At 42.7% G+C, this 23,491-nt stretch overlaps 1 protein-coding gene across 3 annotated transcripts in view; it reads left to right on the top strand.

Moving 5' to 3' along the window:
* Window positions 1–764: 764 nt before the first annotated feature.
* The window catches only part of LOC121631415 (isthmin-2-like), a 97,509-nt gene continuing 74,782 nt past the window's right edge, over window positions 765–23,491 (top strand). For all 3 annotated transcript variants that reach the window (XM_041972317.1, XM_041972316.1, XM_041972315.1), the window contains exon 1: window positions 765–1,129. In XM_041972317.1, coding sequence (XP_041828251.1) covers window positions 1,004–1,129 — 126 coding nt within the window. In that variant the 5' untranslated portion in view covers window positions 765–1,003. The remainder of the gene's footprint in view (window positions 1,130–23,491) is intronic.

The following is a 23,491-nucleotide window of genomic DNA, read 5'->3' as shown; positions in this document are numbered from 1 at the left end:
ACAGTCTCACGCCATATTGTCTAGCAGTGGTCCGTAGTCCACCAGCCCAAAAGTACCCTAAAGCCAGTGGATCATAGAACTTAGGTCCTCAGGTCTTTACTTGCTGTCTGGACTGAATGGGTTAAAGCCAACATCCATTCAGCATCTCCTGGTCCGTTACAAACCAGATCCCTCATGGGGGTCAGGTCTACTTCCTGTCCCCAGATCAGGACTAAACCTGGAGGCAGGGTTCAGCTTCTGGAACAAACTCCCAGAAACCTGCAGGTCTGTTGAAACTGCTGCTTTAAATTTGCAGCTTTTTATCAGAAGAACTTTTTATTTCTGCTTCTGGGTTTTTCTTCGTATTAAAGTTTGTTTTCATGTTTAAAGCTTCTGTGATGTTTTAATGTTTTATACAAAAACCTGAATGTGATCAAGCATCATCACTGCAACTTTATAACACTTAAAAATCATCAGGTAGTTGAAACAATGCGCCACAATGTGCACATGACATCTTATTTAAAATCAATAGCACTAAAAATTCGAAATAGTTAAATAAAATAAAATAAATTTTAAATAATTAAAATCATTTGGTGTTAAAGCCGAGGTGAGCAGATCCGTTTTCTCTGATCAATACGATCAGAGAAAATTAAACCTCTTTTGATGTTTATGGATGTTTGGGTGAGGGTGCAGTCTGCCCTCCCTCTCTGACGTCACACACGGCTTGTTTTAAGCCAATACTACAAGCCAGACTGGAACCAGAGCAGCGCGCGGGGCCACCTCGGATGCAGGACTTTGTGGATGATCTCTGAGCTCCAGACCGCAGCTACACCTCAGATTCGAGCTTCCGCCCAGCTTTATGTTGTTTTCCTGCGTCTGAAGAGCAGAAAGTCTCCAGCAGCGGGTGAAAGAGGCGCGGCCGCGCAGACAACACGCGCACGTGTGCAGCGTTTGAAGTGATTTGCTGGTAAACATGTTGCGGATCCGCAACCGGAAGCTGTAGGCTGAAGACCAGAGCAGAAACATGCATCAGAGGGACGCGTGGCAGCTGTGGATGCTGGTCCTGACCGCGGCGTCGGTCCCGGGACTGCCCACAAACCTGAAGGGAAGTCCGGCCACAGACGGGAACACCGCCGCCCCCAGTACCGAGGTAAACTGGAACCAGTATTCTGTAAAAAAGCTGCGTTCACTGAAAACCTGGATCAGTCCGCGGGTTCAAACTCTACATCAAGAGTTTCTAAACCATCAAAAACCCAAACATTTCTTTAGGTTTTCATCATGAACCCAGATCCAGAACTATCTTCCACTCATTCATCCGGTCTTCCTCCTCTTTCTCAGTTTTTACAGACCTGCAGAACTGTGCATAACTAACACCCCCCCCCCCCCCCCCCCCCCATTTCTTCATGAATTCACAGGAAAACCTGGACACTGCTTATTTATGCAGGTTCAAAGACAGATATAAGTACCAGGACCAGGTCTAAGGGTGTTAAAGTTAATACTTTTATTCTTCTTCCCGGTCTGAACCCTTTTAGAAAAGCTTTCTGTCTCCAGGATCCTTGAAGGACTTTCCAGGAATAGTTTTCCAGGATCCTTGAAGGACTTTCCAGGAAAAGTTCTCCAGGATCCTTGAAGGACTTTCTAGGAACAGTTCTCCAGGATCCTTGAAAGACTTTCCAGGAACAGTTCTCCAGGATCCTTGAAAGACTTTCCAGGAACAGTTCTCCAGGATCCTGGAAGGCCTTTCCAAAGCTCTTCTTTGGATGTTTGTGCCTTTGGTTCGGGTCTCGGTCCAGATGACGCCACAACAGGGCCGGTTCTAGGAATGCATACATGAGGGGGCAGGCATAAATTTGAAGGGGGCATTATGAGTACATACTTCAGCATTTTCTTGTTGTTGTTTTTTAAGTGTTTCTTTAACGGAACTGTGCTGTTAGTGGAGTCCAACTTCAAAGAAATGGATTGCACTTTGTCAGGCCTCTACTCTAAGACCTGTCCAGCTTGGGTGTCCCACCTGAAACCAAAGCTCCTGCTGGTATAGCTCTTAGAGTGACTGAGGCACGCAAACCCCCTGACCACAATAAGGTGGCAATCCCTCAGGGGGGGAACAGAAAATATCAATAACAAAATGAAGTAAGAAAAAAGAAAAGAATGATCCATTATCAAAGCTTTAACAACCAACAAAATAACAATTGCCCTATTGGACAGCCATTAGATGTCTAAGCATTTTGAATAAATTTGAAACTAATAACAATAAACTCAACTATCTGTGTGTTTGTTTCTGTCTGTATATAGACCATAATGATTAAAGAATCATAACTATCAAGCACAACAATAACAGAGCAAAAAATTAAACCCCCTACCAAAATAAGGCAGTGAACCTTCAGGGGGAAATAATGATAATAATAAATGAAAATGAGTAAAAACTAAAGGATCCTTCATCAAAATTTTAAGAACCAACAAGGCATACATGAAGCTCTGAGCTGAACTGCTGAAAGCAGCGGGAATGTAGAGTGAAACTTTCTGTTATTTTTTTCTTCAAACTAGCATGCTGAACTAAAGGCTGGGCGGAGCTTGAGGGGTCTCATATGCGCAGCTCGTTTTCCCTCAGTCTAGTACCGAGGAGGCAGTCACATCTATGGCCCGTGCGTGATTGATCACTGCTCCTACTAACAGGCGTAGACACGTTTAAATAGAACAGAAACAACCCCAGTTGACAGAATAGATGCAATAAATACGTCTGTTATTATAAGTATTTATTCAGTATCGCTACAACACATTTAACAGAGCTTTACTCTATAAGTTTTACCGCTGGAGCTCAGCAGCCGCTCTCTCTACGAGGGGGAGACATATGACACCGCAAGATCAGGCTGTATGTCAACTCATTTGCATACTAAACACTGATTGGTTGTTTTCTGTGGTGGTGGGAAGGACTTGTTGAAGACAGTACAATGGATCCTGTGAAGCTCCGACACACAGAGTTCAGTACAGAGGGGAGAGAGCGTTTGGAGAGATTTGCCCATTTCGGCGCATTTGATTGAGGGGGCAGAATGTTTGTTTGAGGGGGCACTGCCCCCTCTTGCCCCTGCGTAAAGCCGGCCTTGCGCCACAATGCTTCAGTAATGTTGAGATCCAGGTTCTGGGGAGGATCCAGTTCTTGTGTCATGTGACCTACCTCAGCCTTTACTGGCTTCCTGACAGCCACGTTTCCATGGAGACCATTTCTGATGAGGTTTGCCCAAAAGTAGATGGTCAGCTGAAGGTCCAGATGCATCTCTTAGGTCCTGGTTTAGGTCTTTGCTGGTTTTACACGTGAAACTACAGAAACAGGAACAAATGATGCGACTTGACGAGAAAATTTAAACCGGTTCTTTGCTAAGTTGTCTGTTATATGTCGACACATCTCTGGCTCATCCCGCGAGTTAGGAGCCTTTTATCCTGAAGGACTGAGGTCAGAGTTAAGATACTCTGGAACTGGTCCAATACCAAGACTGGATTAGAATTAATCCAGTACCAGGACTGGAAGTGGTCTGGTACTAGTTCTGGAATTGTTCCGGTACTAGGACTGGAGCTGTTCTGGTACTTTAGAAAGATGAAGTACTGATCAGGATTCTGGATCAGGACTTGAACAGTGTTCTGGATCCACGTTGCAAGGATCATGACGTCGGTTTTTACATCTGGACTCTAAATCCGACTTTTAAAAGTCTGTGACCCTTTGAGTTTGAAGCCATCATAGGGAGTCAACACCTCGTTCCCGCCCCCCGGGCTCGATCCCGACGTCCACCTGATGATGTTCCTGTTAAAATGTTATCACATTTTCTCTCACCTGAAGCATCCAGTTCTCTTCCAGGAGGCTTTATCTGATCACACCTGAAAGCAGAAGAGGCGTGTCTGCTTTACCATCAGGTTATGTGGTTTGGCCCGAGTTCAGTTGGAGGGATGCTTTCCCTGCTCTGGGTTAGGGCTGATCTGCCCACAGCAAAGCAAACAAGGGAGACTTTTCCTCCAGGGAATCACACATCATCATTATTAAGTGTGGCTTTGCATCTCCACCAGGTGTTACACCGACTCATGAGAATCTGGAGGATGAATGAGTTTCTCTTCTTCTATCATTTGTTAGATCATGATACTGTAACACATAAATGATCCACAGCAGACGTTTACTTCTTAATAACATCCGCTTCTCTTTTTGGAGGCTCCACCAACGACGTTTCATCACTGCTTCTTCTTCCTCTTTTTTTTTTTATCCGTTTCTGTCGTCATTCTGTCAGGATTCTTGTTTCTTTTGTCAGAGCTCATCTGTTGGTTGTTGATCGTGTTTCGTCACTGCGACTTGTGTTAATATCAAACACGTTTGATATTGTCACAGATCCAAGACTAGACAAAGACTGACGGTAAACAGCCAGCTTACCAGCGTAAACCTAACGACCGAGATGACGGCAGCGCTGGGACTCCAGTAAGACTACTCAGATTTCATAAAGACTTACGTTTGTAGTCTGTGACTGTGAAAATCGTTGGTGTGAGCCCAGCATTAGTGAGATTATTCAAAAACCACAAAGCAGACTTTCATGAAACTTGATGGGAAGTTGTAGCGCAGCTTGGAATCACGTTGGTGACCTGCAGGGTGACTGAGGGATGAAGCTGGATGGATGAGCCTTCACATCTGGAATCTGATGCACTTCTGATCCTGAAGGAGATACTCAGCCTTGGATGTTTTCCTTTATTGGCAGCATTATAAAACCAGATCTCCCCCCAAGACTTTATTATTTATTTAAGCTTTATTTAACCTGGGAGGACAGATAAAGAACAAGTTATTTCCAGCTGGGACCTAGTGGAGGGTCTCCGCTGTGATAAATCCAGTCAGATTTTATTCATAAAGCACTTCTCATACACACGTAGCACAAAGTGCTTTACATAATAAAATGTAACAAAAAACAATGTTTGCAAATAGAAAAGAGCATAAAACAGTAATTAAAAATCCACACCTATCTTTTACACACACACACACACTCATACCCCCATCTGCTAACATAATATAATCTGGCCCCTAGCCATCCCCATGGCAACAACCCTGCAGACCAACCAGGCAGTGGGCCCAGCATGGAGGGTCCCCATGAGGAATACCCTGGAACATGTTTAAAGTAGAAAATGAAATAAACCTAAAAACAATGAGAACAAATAAGAACAAGTGTGAAAGTCTAACTACAGGAGTCATAAAAACAGTGTGCCTTAGTAAAACAGTCATAAAACACTGAACTGAAAAAATGACAAAAAAGGCGGTTTTTAAATAGGTACACAAATAAGTAAAATAAAATAAAATTAATAAAATGAAGTAGCCTAAACAAGGTCAGATAACAGTTCAGTTAACACCTAATCTTAAAAAGTGTCTTTTAGCATCAACAGTCTCTGCAGCCCTGAGGGTCCATAGACCAGGACCATAGTGGTGGAGCGAGGCCTCGTCTGAGGTTTTAGTCCTGACTTTAGGAACAACCAAGATGCCGGTACCAGAGGACCTCAGGGTCCGCATGGGCTCATAATTTAAAAGCATCCAAGACCATGAAGACATTTATAAACCACTAAAAGAAGCTTTAAATCATCCTGAAACCCACTGATTTTAAATCAGCGATTTTAAAGCTGATGTGATGTGTTCTTTCTGGTCCTTGTCACAACTCTGCAGCTGAGTTCTGGAGTAGCTGCAGGTTAGAGGCCAGAGAAAAGGGTGTTAGAATAATCTATTCTACTAGAAATACAGGTCATCAGGAGACACGATGATATAAAGCTGCGTATCATCAGCATAGCTGTGGAGTCAGTGCCGTGTCTCCTGATGACAGGCCTGTCGCGATAACAAATTTTTCTGTGCAATAAATTTTCTCAGAAATTATTGCGATAAGCGATAATATTGCTCAAAGCTGTCATGTTTTGTCATTTTGAGACCATTTTCAACTAATACAATGACAATGCCATAATAATGCAAGTACACTCTTTCAAAGCTCAATAAACTTTCATTTCTAAAGAACATTTTACGCTGGAACTGGAAGAAATTTAAAATAACAAAAACAATAAATAGAACGGGCTCTCAGTCTCATTAACAATAAATGAAAACCAAACACAACCAAAAATAATAAGTGATAGATAATAAAGTATAATTATTAATTATAATAAATAATAAACAAAACTGCCCTTCAAAAAATATATTAAAAAATATAAAACATGGGGCTCAGACAGGGAAAACCGGCAAAACTGCCATTTAGTATAATTGTATTAAAAAAAAAATGTGTGTATATGCCCATTGTTGCTGTTTGTAAAGCTGAAATATCTGCCCTCATCTCTGCGTGTCAGACTTATCTATGAGCAGTGTGTGAACCGCTGCTGCGACACGACGCTGTGCTTTTCCACGTACGCCGGGACACCGCCCTAAAAGTAATGCGGCCCACTGGGAATCCTCCCGAACCTCTCGATTAGCCGGCATTCCTCTTGATATGTATTTCAAGAGATATCGGAAGTTTAGTGTTAGAGCGTGAGAAGCCACTCAAATGCATGAGTCTCATGTGAGAGGGCAGCCCTGTAAACAAATGCGGCGTACTGGCTCGCGCATGTTAAGAGCTTCACCATGCTACTGTCAAGTATGACACAAGAGAGATCTCTCCGCAAGACACCTGAGCGTTCAGTCGAGATGCTCCATAGTGAAGTAAGATAGAAAAAAAAAACAAAAAAAACTAAAATTATCACGGCTGGCAAACTCATTGTGCTAATTTTTTCTTACCGCACAATTAATTGACTTATTGCATATCGCGACAGGCCTACCTGATGACATCCCCAAGATGCAACATGGACAGATTAAAAAGAATTAGGGCTAGAACTGATCCTTGGGGAACCCCACATTTTATTTCATGGATTCCTGAGGAGCAGGCATCCATACTGAGAAAAGATTTTCCATTTGTAAAACCATTTAAGAACAGTATCTGAGAGGACTACCAGACTTTTGAGTCTGTCTAATAAAACCTGGTGATCAGAGATCCAGTCAAACCAGGACAGAGGGTTTCTGTGAGTCTAATGCTGGGCTTACATCAGAAGACTTTGAAAAAATTTCCAAAAGACTCTGGACAACTACCAGTTTACACCTTAAGACAAATGTTTGGAGTTTTAGGTCTTAGCCGAGTCTCAGACTGATGTTTTGTGATATGTTAAACAGCTGATATGGAACAGGGCTGATCTGCCCACAGCAAAGCAAACAGGGGAGAGTTCTGTTATTATTTCATGAAGTGTGGCTTTGCATCTCCACCAGGTGTTACACCAACTCATCAGCATCAGCGTTTTTGTCATTCTGACTGTCAGGATTCCTGTTTCTGCTTTTGACAGAGCACATCTATTGGTTGGTGATTGTGTTGTCACTGCGACCTGCGATGATATCAAACAGGTTTGATATTGTCGCAGACCCAGGACTAGAGAAAGACTGACATGAAGCAGCAAAGATTACCAGCTTAAACCTAAAGATGGAGAAGACGGGAGCGCTGGGACTCCAGTAAGACTCCCAGACTTCCGTTTTTATTCTGCGACTGTGAAAATTGTTTGGTGTAAGCCCAGCATTAGTTAAGTTTGAGGTCATTAACCATCTTTAAAGGGTGTCTCGGTACTGGGGTTTGTCCTAAACCAGACTGATATTTTTCCAAGATATTGTTTTTATCCAAGAAGTCATTTAACTGAATAACAACGGTTTCTATGATTTTACTTAAAAGTGGTAGGTTGGATACAGGTCGGTAATTATTAAAACAGTGGGATCTAAATGACTCTTCTTCAGAAGGGACCTCACAACGGCTGTTTTACAGGCAGATGGGAAGACGCCCGTCTCTGAAGGGAGCAGTTCACCTTGTCTAAATGCTCACGCTCAAAGAAACCATGAAATGTTTTAAAGTGATGTGGGAATGGAGTCTAAAAAGCAGGCTGTTGGTTTAGTTGGGAGAAAACTGGACATCAACCAGGACAAACTCTCCAGTGTTTCCTCGGGTAAAAGCAGAGCTTCAGGTCTGTTGAAGTCAACATGTCATTGAGATAAAAGACTGGATCTGACAGCATCGATCTTATTTCTGAAGTGGTCTCCAGCCAATAGAATACAAGATAAATCGAGCAAATAGTCCTCACCTTCTTCAGGGTGTGCTTGTTTTACTTCACACAGTGACTCCACACTCTTTTTTTGTTTGAACATAAAGTAAGCTTTGACTTTCATCAAGCCAAAGCACATAAAGCAGTGTTTGGTGACTGATATCTAGCCCACAAAATTACACTGATTAAATAAAAAAATATATATATAAAGAAGTTAACTTACCTGTATTCTGATCCTGGATTAGTTGAGCTTACTAGAAAGTTTCGTGGAAACCCCTTTGCCTTAAACCATTCTAGTTTTTACAAATGCTGAAACATGTCAAGTTGTAGCAACATGGCCAATCATCAGAATTTAAAACCCATTAGTTCACTTATCTAAATTTCTTTAAAGACTAGTAGTTTGAATTAATTCTCTTATATTAGATTTTTACATACCGCTTAGTTCTATCATTGACCTTTGACTTACATATCGTTGCTGTCGGGCTCAAACCCCTCCATCTCCAAAACCCTTATTCTTCAAGAAATTAATACAACTGTGTCGTTTTGTAATAATTGGACAAAATGTCATCAAACTTGGTATTGTATTTTATATTCTAGTCATATATTTGGTTGTGTCATTAGTTTATTAATATTTTACTCAAATCAAGCTAACGTGGAGTTAGAAGGTTTCTGATTGATGTAAAATGGATATAGGAGGTTTTGGCAGTCACTGATTACAACGGTCGCATCAGCTGAATCATGTTATCAGCAACTTACAGGTTGCAGTCTATTGTTAACTATTTCTGTGCTGTTATCCTGTTGCTTATTACATTTGGCCTAAATCTATTATAAAAGATAGCTGCTATTATCAGGTAAACAATGGACCAAACTGCACTTCAACTTTCCGTTTTACACCACCAGTTCTCCAGTTCTGCATCTCACGTCTCAAAATAAATCATTATCATTTACGGCGTCTGTTTAAATTAAAAATTTGATGTGTTTATTAAGTTATTTATTTTGTCAAACATTGCAATGCTTCAGCAGCAGTGTTTGCAAACTGTTTGCAACATCAGTTTAGGTACTCTTCTACAGTTGAGTGACGCAATTGCCAGCATTTCTCAATATTGCCACCTACTGGTGAGTGATATTTTAATATGTTTTTATTGAACATTTGAACATTTTAATGAACATTTATTGAACACATATGAACAATGAATAACAATGACAACAACACAATTCAAAATTACACATTTTTATAAACACTGAACAGGTTCTTTACATAAAACACAATCTGACAAACTCGCATGCCATTTCAAATAAAATTGCACCAACAATATGAACAAAGTCACTCTGAATGATTGTGAAAATAACATTGGTAAAGGCTTATACAAAAGATGAACAATAATTAAACAGATTCACATTTTAAATTGTGAGATAAAAATGTTTTTTTAGTAATAGAACAAATCCACAATAAACTCAAGGTAAAAAAAAAATCCTAATTCATGGGAAACGTGTGTGTGTGTGTGCTTGTAGCATCCTAGTGGGCCAGGTTGTCGTAAAAGCTGTGACAGTCTTTAGGAATGACCTTCAGTTCTTGGAGGTGTTGGTACTTCATCTCCTTGATCTTCAGGCGGTCAGTGTAGAGTGGTGTGACGGCAGGTGTGTGTGAGGAAATGCGTCTGAGCTGCTGATTTAGCAACGGTCTCCAGTCATTGGAGTGCTTGACTTTGAAGTCCATGTTCCCTTTGATGTATCTAAAAAAAAAAAGAAGATAATGCCTCATTTTTTATCCTGCCTCAGAAGCTGCACTTTATTGAATGTAATCTTACCATTAAGCTATTGATGCTCTTTTATGTTGCTTCTATTGTGATTTACTTCTTATGTCTTCTTGTGATTTCAATGTATTTAATGTAAATGTGTTTTTATGGTAAAATATTTTTTTTAGATTGATACTGTAGTTACCTGATGGCTCTGACATCGTGGACAGTGGGGTTACTGGGTTTGATCCCTGGGCGGATTGACCTGCAGAGCCTCAGATTAGTGAAGTCTTGGAAGAAGGTAAGGTCCAGATATTTGACTTGATATGGGTCGGGCTTGGACCGGGCACTCTTCATCTGGGCAACATATTCAGCTGGGACATAGTTTTCTTTGTTTCTCAGATGCCTCTTGATGACACTGTGCACTGAGTCACACTCCATCTGTGTGTGTCCCTTCTCCAGGAACTTCTGGATTAGCACCTTCTTTGTCTCCATGCAGAAGTTAAGCAGAGCACTACTGAGCACTGCATTGTGGTTTTGGTACCCATAACCATCACTCCATAAAATGTACTCCTCATGCTCCCTGTGCTCAGAAAGGAAGTTGATGACACAGGATGCAAACTCACTGGCAGACAGAGCTCCTTCACCATCATGCCAGACATAGTGGTGTTGTGTGTAGACATATAAATAGTAAAGTTGTGGAGGCCTAATTTTGTTTTATAGTAAAGAGCTGATGCTTTCAAACTGGGGCTTGCAGATCCATGCAGACAACCTTGGTTTTGTCATTTGCATAATTTTTGTCCTGTGCTTTTTCTAAATGGGCCTCTTCCTTTTTGAGTAAATGGTCCTGCCATTCATCTTCTGCTAAGTTACCAGCCTTGAAGGAGCAGCAAGTGTTACACTGGTCCTTCTTTGGATGGTAAAGACCCAGGTTCTGCTGCTTAAATTCTTCTGCGAACACCTGCCTTGATAATGGTCTCAGCATCTTCTCCTCAGCAGCATGACAATACTCTTTATGCAGGTCAGCGATGGACTGAAAGACAGGCTCCAGGTACTGTTTTGATGTGGATGACCTGCAATAATGGGAGGGCACCTTAGGGAGATCCTTCAGAAAACTCCTGATAAACTCTTAAGCCTCTCTGTGCCGCGATGCTTTGTTCCTCTCTGTTGTGTAGCTCTTTGTTGTGTCCGTGTCTTGCACCCAGTTTTGAACAGACCATGTCCCTATTCCAAGAGTTGCCAAAAACATACTTCTGCACTCCCTTAGTGTCTGTCCTTTAACATGTAAAAAGAAAACAAAGGTAGATGACCTTCTTGAATTTCCAGACCCTCTTCTCCTTTGTACTGGGATGACATGTACCAGACCACTCACATACATTCTTTTCTCTTTCCAGTTCATGTTCTCCCAAAATCTCTTAAAAATCTTCTCCCGGTCTGCCTCGTTAATTTTACTGCAGTGATGCTTGGTAGACCTAACACACGCAGCAGATGTGCATCTTGGTCCCGTTCTTTGGGGCTGCTTGGCAGCGTCTCTTTTCTTGTTTCTCCCAACATGCGACTGTCCCATCATTCTTCTTCTTTTTTGCTCGTTATTCTTCCAGTTTTCTCTCCCCTTGCGTTTTCGTCCTCCAACTGCGTCATGCTCAGTTTCATTGGAACCTAAAAAATACAACAAAAATGAGTTTGTGTGTGTGATTCACTCTGACTGTGAAATGTGCAAATCTATCCATTCTACACATTAACTTTTAAACATAATACTTTACAATTCAAACACACACTATCCACTCCAATTAACCTGCATTCTGACCATCTTTGCTCTCCTGTGCTGTCTCCTCATCCTCGCTCTGTGAGTTGCCACCACCTCTCCGTGGTTCTTTCTGTATGTTACTCTCCATCTGTGCTGTCACTGTTCTCTTAATACAACAACAAAAAACTGTGTGATCTACTGTGACTGCTGGTGTGAAATGGGCTAATTTATCCACATTATACACTTCTACAAAACTCATGTCAGACAAAAACATTACTAATTTACCTGCATCCACATCATATTCCTCATCCTCGCTCTCCTGTGCTGTCTCCTCCTCATCCTCTCCCTCTGAGCTGCTACCACCTCTACCTTGTTCTTGATTTTTGTCACTCTCTCCATCTGTGCTGACACTGTCTATCACTGGCCTTAACCTTTGAACTTAACCTCATAGGGCACCTTCACCATCTCACACAGTTCCCACAGGGACACAGACATCATTACTGACACACACACACACAAAGTATAACTGAATATCCCTGAGATTTAAAATTCTTGTTTTACCATGGAATAAGTACGCCTTGTTTTCTTCACCATTCTAACAATAGACAAAGTGGCTCACTGGTTAGCTAATTCAACACTTCGCACAAAAATGTTTAAACTGATCAATCAGGTACACTGAAACCATCTAAGGCTTATATGAAAACACTTTGATCTATTTACCTCAGTAAAATCCAGAAAAAAATCCTTGTCTTCTTCTTTTTTGTCCTGTTAGCTCCTCTTGTTTGAGTATCGTCAAGAAAATGGTGGAGGGGCGGGGCTGGAGATAGGTTTGACCGACAGTTTCAGAATCCAATTGCGTTAGGAAGTTTAGTCACATGGGAATTTAAACACTTTTCTTTGATTAAATATTTGTAAAACTACAGACAAAAAGGGTGACCAATAGTACTGATTTATGAAAGAAAAAAAATCATGAATTTTGGACATAGGAGGTTTTTACCCGACAGCAACGATATACCAATGACCTGTAGATGATGATTCTCATCAATTTGTAGAACCAGAACCACAATCAGCAGTACTGCAAAAATAGTTTTGGGTTGACTCAGTAGTTACATATTTTTCCTTTTACTCATTACACCATGTACAAAGTTGGTTTCTGGTGGTGGGTTTCTTTTCCTGTGCCGTCCTTGTTATTCATGGTGCCAAGTTTAAAATTCAAAGAGGGCAGAACTTTATGACATTGTCTAATTGTTAACATAACACAGGAATTAAAGCACATAACTCAAATTTATAGCACAGCAATAAAAAACAGGTTACATTTCAGCTGAATCTGCATCTCCCATGAGCCTTTGTGGTCCAGATATGTTGAGTTTTGAAAATAGCCCCGCCCCCTCTGACAGAAATGTTGAGTTTTCTTGGCTAATCATTATTATTACACTGCACAATGTAGAAAACTATTAGAAACAACTTATTTGTTTTATTAATGTTTATACAAAACATAAAATGATAATTAGTCACTACTAAGAAGTTTATGTTCAAACAAAATCTGGGCTAAGAGTGTGGAGTCACTGTGTGAAGTAAAACAAGCGCACCCTGAAGAAGGTGAGGACGATTTGCTCAATTTATCTCGTATTCTATTGGCTGGAGGAGGTTTGACAGACAGCTCTTTCAGCAACCCAAGAGAGAGGAAAAAATATCCAAGAGCAGAAGTTTTGAGAGCAGAGAAAGTGTCTGCGTGTGAGGGAAAGAGACCAAGTCTGAGCGCAGAGTTTTGAAAGGAAGAACGATATATTTGAAAGCAAGAGGGACTTTCTGAGTGAGAGATTAGAGCTTTGAGAGAGCAAGATGATATTTGAGCGTGAAAACCAGACATCTTGCTCTCAAAGCAAACAATTACGCTCTTGATTAAAGATACCACCATAGTGATGAGGTCTGAAACATGGAGGGTTCTTGCTTGTTTTACTGCACAGCTGTAAATGTTTCCTTATTCCTGAAAGATCTGTGAGTGGTTAATTTAGGTTTCCTTCATTTTTCCTTCTGCTCTCTTGCAGTTTCTTTTCACTGTGGTATTATTATAACTTGAACTAATATGGCTGACTTCAGTTTGCTGTTAGATTTTTCTACAATAAAATCACATGAAGCAGGTAAAATCTGAGCAGAAGTTTGGTCTAAAATATCAATAAAATCTGCAGCTACTTCAGCAGTAATATATCATTTCCTCACAGTTCTCACCAGCGCCTCCTAGTGGATAAAACTGGTGATGGTAAAAAATAAACACAGTAGTGGTCTGACACAGCCAGGTCAGCAACAGAGGACACACCAGTGGACAGTACCTAGGTTAGGAACAGGTCCAGGTTGTGTCCTCTGTTATGAGTAGGCTGTGTTACATGCTGTTTAAAATCTAGACAGTTTAAAAGGTTTAAAAACTAATTTGCAGAGGGCTCAGAGTTATTATTATGTATATTAAAATCACTAGTTATTAAAATTCTGTTGTATTTAATGCGTATGGAAGATAAAAGGTGGGTTACTAAAAACAAATGCATGATGCTCAAATGTAAATATTTATTCATGTGGATTGGTTTAGTTAAAACTGATGTGGGAGCAACTGAAGCTATTCCACCACCTTTCTGACCTTCCCTGATGGAAAATAAAAAAATAAAATTTGGTGGTGAAGACTCGGTGAGAACAACCAGTGTGTCAGTACCAAGCCAGGTTTCTGTTAAAAAGACAAAGCGGATCCTGTTTCTAAAATCTGTTCTTTAATGACAAAAGATTTATTTGAAAGTGATGTAATATTTAAAAGAGCCATCTTGAGGGGCTCTACTGCAGTTTGATCATCAGGGGCCGGTTGTTCAAACATGATCCAGTCGGATTTCGGTTATCAGATAGGATCATATCTTGAAAATGGATTGTTCAAAAGGGAAATCCGGATTCCGAAATTGGCTTGGATCACGTAATCCAATCCTGGTTGTTATCCAGATTAAACCCTCAGTTTTGGTTGTTCAAAACTTTTGTGTAAAATCCAGATAAGAAAACAGGATTATCCTGATCCCAACAGAGGGTAGGATTACAAGGCAGATTTTAGGAGGAAACTGTGGTACAACCTAACAGCTGATCAAATAATGGAACGCTTTATTCAGTGCGTAGGCTTATGTGTGTATTTTGCACCTGACTTGTTTAACTGTTACAGGGATAAAGTTTTTGAAATATGCGTAGGCTACCTGTTAATCCTGTCAGCACAGTAAAGCAAAGATAAAACATCTTGTTCACATGAAATACACCCCAACAAATTCCTTAACAAACACACATACAGTAATCAATCTTCCTGTCAGTCATCACTGCACAATCAGAGAAGAACCTGTCAGAAATGTCTAATGATGCATCCTTCACTACACGTCCTGTCCGTCCCTCATTCTGACAGAAAGCCGGAGGTTGGTCTGGTTCCCCACCACGGTGCTCAGGTGCATCATTAGCATTGTCATACAGGGACGTTGCGCCTTTGTAAAGACTTCTCCAGAATATCCACAATGTAGTTGTTAACGGATTAGTTTTATATTTGTTGTGGCTCCGATGGGAAGTCATACAATTAAACATAGAAGTGGATGTTTATGATTTCCTGTGTGTTGTCTCACGATAAAAAAAGTGCTTAAAGTGACCCCATACAAGCCCACATTGATCTACATGCTGGAAATCTGGATTTGGTAATGCTGAAAAACAGGATTCTGGATCAGGGTGATCCAATCCAATGCTGCTTTTAACAACTGGGATAAACGTAAGCTGAATTCCATGATCCGCCATCCTGAAAAATGGGATTCCCAAATCCGGATAGCTTTTATCTATTAAATTTTTTGAACAATGGGCCTATGGTAGTTTATTGGTGTCAATGAGTTAAGATTATAGGAGTTGGAGGACTTGGTGGAACACTGAATACGTTTTTAACTAGTTGTGATGGCAGGGATGGGATGGTTCAGGGAAATAGATGATTTACCTGGGACGGGATAATTGATGATGGATATTAAACACAAGGGGGGTCTGGTGGGAATCGGTGGTGCATGGCAGTTTGAGGTAAACAGATCAGTGAAGTCCTGGTCAGAAGGCAGTGGGATCAACTGTGGAAAAAGTGGCATAATTTAGTCAGTTATACTCAAAGGTCTGGATAAAGTAAAATTGTCATCTTTTAAAATGCAGCTACCAGCCTGTTTGGGTGAAGGCTGTTCCATCTTGAGCAGTGATGGACGCTTCCAGAACAGATTAAAATGATGGATGAAAACTGCGCTGAAAGCTGGACCCAGGTGTTGAGGCTAAAACCATCACTGCCTTTGCTGAATGGAGAAATCAATCCAGATTTAAAAATGTTTCTGCTTCCGGTTTAAAGAAGACTTAACAGCATTCTACAATCATGCTTTAACATCTCCGATGTCTGGCTGGGAATTTCACTACACCCGACGTAGATGGCCACATTCTGATCGGATCTGCTGTCAAAGGTGGATGGTCATGCAGACTGAAGATGTCAGAGCGGTTTTCCAACGGGAGGGGACCGGTGGAAGATGGGTGGTGGTGGACTCCAGCAGGTACCCGGTTGTTTATGTGAGCCCCCACCCGGGCACACGGCTTGGGCTTAGCTTCAGGCTGGTGCCAGTGGTCATTGCTGGGCTTCTGTGAAACTCCAGCAGTGGAATTAGCAAATGGAGCAGGGCCTGATGGCACCCATGCAGCAGCAGCTACAGGTGGAGCAGCACCAGCTACAGGTGGAGCAGCAGCCCGGTCAGCCACAGATCGGTCGGAAGGATCACTGGCCTGAGGAGGAGTATCCTTGGAGTTTGATAGTGTGTCGGCTAGCTGGTGCTAGTGGCTGGAGCTCGAGTTTGGCCAAGAATGACTGATTCCAAGTGAAGCTTGGCCTCCTGGATCTTGTAAAGGTTGGATACTGTCTGTACAGCTTGCACACCTGGACAGAGTGGTAAGTCGAGCCATAGTGTTGAGAGCTGGGGTCTGACCAATTACAAAATACCTTTCTGTTAAAATTACAGTTAAAATAGTTAAAATGAAACTTTAAGGTCAGATTTGGCAGAGCCTCTCATGATTCAAATGAAACATCAAACACTGAAAAGAAAATGAAATAAATCTGTCTCAGCATGAATGAAGGAGGAAAAAAACACCTCTGGGAAATAGTTTCCATTATTATCAGAGATAATAATGAAATGCTAAGGATAGATGGACAGTGGCTTTATTTTAACTCTGAATTCATGACTTCATTAGACCCACTGGTTGTAGACAAGGATTGAACAGCAACTGCTGGAAATAAGAGCTCACGCTACCTCAGCAAGAATGGCATCTTCCACATCATGAGTCGACTTCAGAAGCTCATTGTGTTGAATCCTGCAGCAGCAGAGGTTTCATGTCATCAAGCGGTCAAGTGATCATAGTAAAAAAAAAAAAAAAACTTTTATCAAAGAGCAATAACTGTTCAGAGGACAAACAGACTTGACATGATCCAGTTTTCAGTTTCTAAGGGAGGGAAGAAGTTGTTTATAGATGCATCACCATGCCAACGATTAAGAAACCAAATGCAAATGTTAAAATACGTAAAAAAAAAAAAAACAAACAATTTGTGCAATTTCTTAGTAACATCAGTATTCCAGAATAAAAACATGAAAATGAAATGGCCTCCTTCAGTCGGTGAACTCCATGAAGCTCTCCAGCATGTGCCCAACAATAAAGCCCCAGCCCCAGTTCCAGATGGTCCAGTTCCAGATGTTCCAGGTCCAGATGGTCCAGGTTCAGATGTTCCAGGTCCAGATGTTCCAGGTTTAGATGGGCCAGGTTCAGATGTTCCAGGTTTAGATGGTCCAGGTCCAGATGGTCCAGGTTCAGATGGTCCAAGTTCAGATGGTCCTGGTCCAGATGGTCGAGGTCCAGATGGTCCAAGTTCAGATGATCCTGGTCCAGATGGTCCAGGTTTAGATGGTCCAGCTACAGATGGTCCAGGTCCAGATGGTCCAGATCCAGATGGTCCAGGCTCAGATGGTCCAGGTTTAGATGGTCCACGTCCAGATGTGACAAACACAATGATATACTGACTGTGTACTCCAATATGCACGTTGGTGTCTGAGTGTTAACTATCTGCAGTAGGATGCAGCCACAATCTCGATACTGGAGGTCACCACTAGGGGGCAGTACGCTGCACCTGAAATGGTGAAAAGACCAATTTGCCAGCCACATTGCATTTTTGTGCATTTGCGTAAACAGCAGCTTACCAGTCTGTTGCCAGCTGTTCAGGTACGAGTGTTTATCATCTGTGCAGTGGGGAGGGAAGTCATACAGATGTCGGTAGTTGTCCTGGTTTGAATGAACACTTTACTGGTCCTGGGTGAGTTACTGGGATTTTCTGGTTCAGGCAGGTTTCAGCTGTTCCAGAATGTTTAAATTTTCTCATAATCCTTCTAGTGGTGTTTCTGGGAATGTTAAACTGTTCTTATATCTAAAAGGTGATTCAACTCTGCTCTTGACTTTTCTGGAAACTTCTTTGTCTTCCCCATGAATGAAATTTGCCTTCATGGTAAAGTTTATATCTGCATGAAGGATCATTATAGAGTTCCCTAAGGCTCAAATATGTTTTATCTCCACTTTAGACCTTTAAAAACTGTCTGACAGCTTTAAAAACACTTGTTCAGATATCCTGACATCATTTAATGGGCTGCTTTAATGTATCAGTGAACTCAAAAAGAAATCATCTAGAGCAGAATCTTTGGGAAAAGGTTTACTTGATAAATCCCTCATATCGCTTATGGGGGCTGAATATTGCTGATATTATCTAAAGCGTGACTCTGTTTAACATTCCCATTTAAAGTAGTTCAGTCTGTGTATATGACAGCAGTTTGGCTCAGTAGACTTTATTTCAACAGCAGGTATTTCAGTTCAGTTCCTCCATGGCAGGACCATCTTCTGAGATTGTCCTCTTTGGTCCTCGCAGCTTTTATAAAGTTTTGTTTAAAACAAGAAGAGCTTTCAAGCAGTGAGTGATGCAGAGCCATGTTTGTTTTCATACACATGACCGACTGCACATGAGCAACAGGTAGAGAACATGTGGACAGCACGCATGACCTGATGTTGGCCATTTTGACCCCCATGATCAGTGCAGAGGTGGAAACGAGCAATACCTCGCTGGATTTACTTCGATCTACAGTACTGGGTAACAGTCCCGGTCCGGAGTCCAGGTCCAGTCCTCATGTCTTCATCTCTGATTTTGTTGTTACCTTCCAAAGTGTTTTGAATGAATACTTCTCAATCTTTCTGATTATCTGCATTTGTCTTATTTCCAGTCCAGTACCAGACCAGTTCTAGTCCAGTTCTGGTACTGGACCACTTCCAGGATATCTTAACTCTGAGATTAACCCTAACCCTAACCCTTAAGGGGTGAACCAGAGTTGTGTTGACCCATAACATAAAACTTGGCACAGAACCAGTTTAAACTGGATCTTTTGTGAAACCAGCAGAGATTAGACAGAAATGGAAAGATTATGACCGTGAAACTGATTTGTGCCTCACGGAAAAGAATTTTTTTTAGGGGCTGCATGGTGGGCCCTCCAATACACTCTCTCTTCTACTCTTTATTATATATATTGCACACATCTATTTATTCGTGGACATTGTCACTGTTGCTCTGTCTAGTGAAGTTGAACGTGCATGTGAATAGGGGCGTGCTGGTGTTACACCAAAATCTGTTAAGTCTGAGTTCATTATAGTGCAGGTACACATTCTGATGGCTATCAGAAACTGTGATCACTCATCTTATAGTCTGGACTCTAACATATTATCTGATTTTGTGGACAGCTGTGAGAGAATCAGAGAGGCTTAATAACAGGAGCAGGACCAGCAAGAATAGGCAACTACACTTAAAAAAAAAAAAAACAAGCCCAAAATCCCTCAACTGATGATATTCGCAAGAGACTTAACAGAAAACAAGCCCAAGGTTTACCGCTGCGCCGGGAGCCTCACACACTGATTAGCTGAGTGCACCACGTGGGATGGCTTACCTCACGTGCAATTGGTCCGCGTGTTTCCTTACTGCTACCGTAAAGACTGAAAAAGTTGCAGCAGTTAAAATGAAAGCACACGGTCAGATTTTATATTTTAACTCCGGGTCTATGTGGGACAGGTTCTGGGTCCGGATCTGGACCACGGTCCGATTGTTACTGACCTTTGATCTAGACAGAAAAATTAAACAAAAAACAGAAACATCCAAATTCATGACAAATGGGTTTGTATAATCCATCAGCTCAGCTAAAGGTGTTCGAAGAGTTTTGGGAAATTCTTCAAAGATCCTGGAGAACTATTCCTGGAAAGACCTTCAAGGAACCTGGAGAACTTAACCTGAAGACTTCTGAAGGAAATGACAGAAAGCTTCTCTTAGAGGGTTCAGACTGGGATGACAAATAAAAATCTTTACTTTAAGATCATATCCCCCACTTTCCACGAGGGTCCCCGACGGGTCAATCCACACCGGGAGCGTGTCAGGTGTGGATCACCCGCATGTACTGTCCACCTAGCTGGATCCGTGAGATCACGAAATACCAGAAGAAGAGAATCTTGTGATTCTACGCTTGCAGGATAAATGTCTCGTCGTCCATGAACATTGAGACCCTCTGACCGAATAATGACGTATTGTTTACATGGTTCAGCAGCGCAAATCTGCACGGGGACTTTTACTTTAAAAATTACCAACAACACAGCAGCCAGACCATCATTCTGCTTGCTACGATGCTGGACAGGACAAGTTGAAAAAAAAGATTTTACTGGAAACTTTTATACTGCTCCTGTGTAAAAGCTTTCAGCCCTTGCCATTTTAACCCCCATGATCAGTGCAGAGGTCCTTTCTGGCCCTATCTGCCCTGAACTGCTGAGCTGGACGCATCCATGCTCAGTTAAAAATAGACTGGTTGTATATGTTTAGTGGAGAACCACAACAATGCATCGTGGCTCCCAGTAGGAACTAAACCGCTGACTAAAATGGTCACGAAAAGATCCGGAAGCCACAGCGCAGCCATAACGTGGTGCACACGCACCTGGTGGAAATTGGCCTTTAGACCTGGACAGACTATATTTATGATTATACATGTGTTAATAAATCGGTCATTTCCTGTTTTTGGAAAAGAGAAGGGCATAAAGATTACTGTGTATGACCACCCTGTGTTAATGTGCCATTTAAAACATACCCTAACCACTAGTCTAGTATTTCAAGTTTCTTAAAGTGTAGCTCCACCCCCTACTTTCCGCATAACTCCACCCACTCTCAAATTTTGAAAAATGCCTGAAACTGCAAGGGCTGGGGTGGGAGGTGTGGGGTGATCAGGGGGCGGAGAGTGGGCGGGTCGGGATACACAGGCAGAAATGATTGACAGCAGCTCAGCTCACTGGCAAGATGGAAGATACAGATTCACCAAGCAGGTACGCCACAGAGCGTCTTTGAGGTGGAAAACTTTCCCTCCTGAATCTCCTCAGCTACACATGAACCAGGTGGTCCTGAAGCGTATCAGTCTGAGCCGTTAGCACTGTTAGCTGCCCGTCAGCAGCTCTGGAAAGCTGTGGAGACTCTCGGCAGGTTGTGGCAGCTGCAGTGCGGCTGTGGAGGATTGGGTGCATGTGTACAAGTACTGTCATGGTGAAGGGGGGGAGCGGTGTCAAGGCCCGTTTATACTCAGATGGACAGCTGGATTTATACTCACATGGCATCTGCATGCTGTCGGGGCGGTGTAGCTGACGTGCAGCGTGTTAGAGCCCATCAACTTGATCCACTGGTTATTGTTTTTAAAAATGGCAGTTACCACACAAATTCAGCAAAAAGATCCATTAAATCTGGAAATGCATAATCCCAAAATGGCCAACCACAAAGGAGTACTTCCACGTAACTGTCTGTAGCAGGGGTGCACCAGGCCTCCGTGGACCTACGAGGTGCCTACGGCTGTGACGGCGGATATAACCTTACGCAGACACCAGATCCAGCTTTTTGTCCGTCTTTTTGTCCATAATTTGGTCTGTTTTTGGTCTGAGGAGCATGCTCAGATTTCCTGGACCTCCTGGAAGCTACTAGGACCTCCCTGGTCTTGTTGATAAGAACCAGATTGTTCTTGGAACAGCATTCTGTGAGACTCTGGACCTCTTCTCTGTAGTGGTCATTGTTGAATACGAGACCCACCACGGTGGGATCGTCTGCAGACTTCCCAGCCATGGTGGTGGGTGGATGGCAGAGCAGTCCTGTGTGAAGAGGGTGAGGAGGGCGGAGCCGAGCACACAACCCTGCGGCATATCAGTGGTGAAGATGCTGACTTCCCTATCCTCATCCCCTGGGCCTGTTGGTGAGGAAGTCCCTCATCCAGGTGCAGAGTGATGCTGGCAGACCAGGTTGTGGAGCTTCAGGACCAGCAGGTCCAGGAGAACGGTGTTAAAGGCTGAGCTGAAGTCCACAAGCAGCGTCCTAACACAGGTGTTGGATGCAGGTTGAAGATGTCCAGAAAAACGTCTGCCAGCTGGTCTGCACACGGTTTTAGCGTCTGACCTGAGACCTGATCTGGACCTGCAGCCTTGCTGACGTGGATCCTCCTCAGGGTGGAGGTGACTTTGTGCTGCAGGGTAAGAGGCTGATGCTGCCTCTGTGGAGGTGAGCAGTACTTCTGCTGCTGGAGAGGCGAAGCCTGGAAGAAGCTGCTCCAGGTGTTAGGCAGAAACAGAGTGGGGTCCTATTGACCTGCTGGTCTCTGGGCTCGGACTCTGTGATGGTCTTGATGCCTTTCCACATGTTATGTGTTGTTGTCATTGAAGTGCTCCTCAATGTGCTGCTTGTACCTGAGTTCTGCCAGCTGGAGGACCTTCTTCAGGTCTTTGTGGGTCTATAAACCAGTTTGTCTCCTGCTCTGTAGGCTGCATCCCGGCTTTTAGCAGGACCGGACTGTACTGTCCACCCACGGCTTCTGGTTGGAGGAAACAGGGATGATCTTTGTGGGAAGGACAGCACCAGGGCAGAAGAATAGTATAGAAATACTTTATTAATCCCTGTGGAGGGTCCTCAGGGAAATTTGGGTTCACTTCAAGTTGTTTTGACGAAGTGTTTTCCTCCAGATCAGCGTCCTCTGTGAACCCTCCCCAGTCTGTCTGCTCAAAGCAGCCCTGTAAGGCTGAGAAAGCCTCCTCAGTCCAGACCTGTATGGCTCTGGTGGTGGTTTGATCCTGCAGATCAGAGGTCTGTAGGCAGGGATCAGCTCCACATCCCGAGGTGAGGAGCTGCTGCAGCCTTGTATGCTCCTAGAATGTTCTGGTACACCTGCTCCAGTATTTTAAAGTCTCTTGTTGAAAAGTTTATGAATCTGTGGAATCTGGGGAGGACAGATTTTAGTTCCACGTGGTTAAAGTTCCCAGCCACGATCACAACCGCCTCTGGATCAGTGACCATCTGCCCGGTGATCAGGCAGCACCACCAGTGTTAACATAGCATTAGCTGGCAGTGGTATGCAGGCTGCTATGATCAGGACCAGCTGAGTTCTCTAACCAGTTTAAACTTGTCTGCACTTCACTCCAGATATTCCAGGTCAGGGAATAGCAGAAGGTTCCAATAATGTTCATAGCTGTACACCACAAGTTGTAGACATTCCGAACCTCCGCCTCTTGTCTTATCCGAAGCTGCAGTCCAGGTCGGCATGAAGCAGAGAGCACCCGCTAGCTCCACCGCTGCATCAGGGATATTGTTTGGCAGCCAGGTTTCAGTGAAGAATGCAACACAGCTGTCATTCTCCTTTCAGACGATCCTCAGACGAATTTCCTCCAGTTTGTTGGTGAGACCTGGCATTGGTGAGGAGACTGGGCAGAGCTGGTCTGGGTTAGCTTGTAGCCTAGCATGCAGCCCGTGCCGCATGCCCTGCTTTAGTTTATGTTGTCTCCTCTG

This window comes from Melanotaenia boesemani, chromosome 20 (genome assembly GCF_017639745.1).
Source record: "Melanotaenia boesemani isolate fMelBoe1 chromosome 20, fMelBoe1.pri, whole genome shotgun sequence".
In the NCBI taxonomy this organism is placed as follows: Eukaryota; Metazoa; Chordata; class Actinopteri; order Atheriniformes; family Melanotaeniidae; genus Melanotaenia; species Melanotaenia boesemani.
This window is presented reverse-complemented; position numbering and strand designations above follow the sequence as displayed.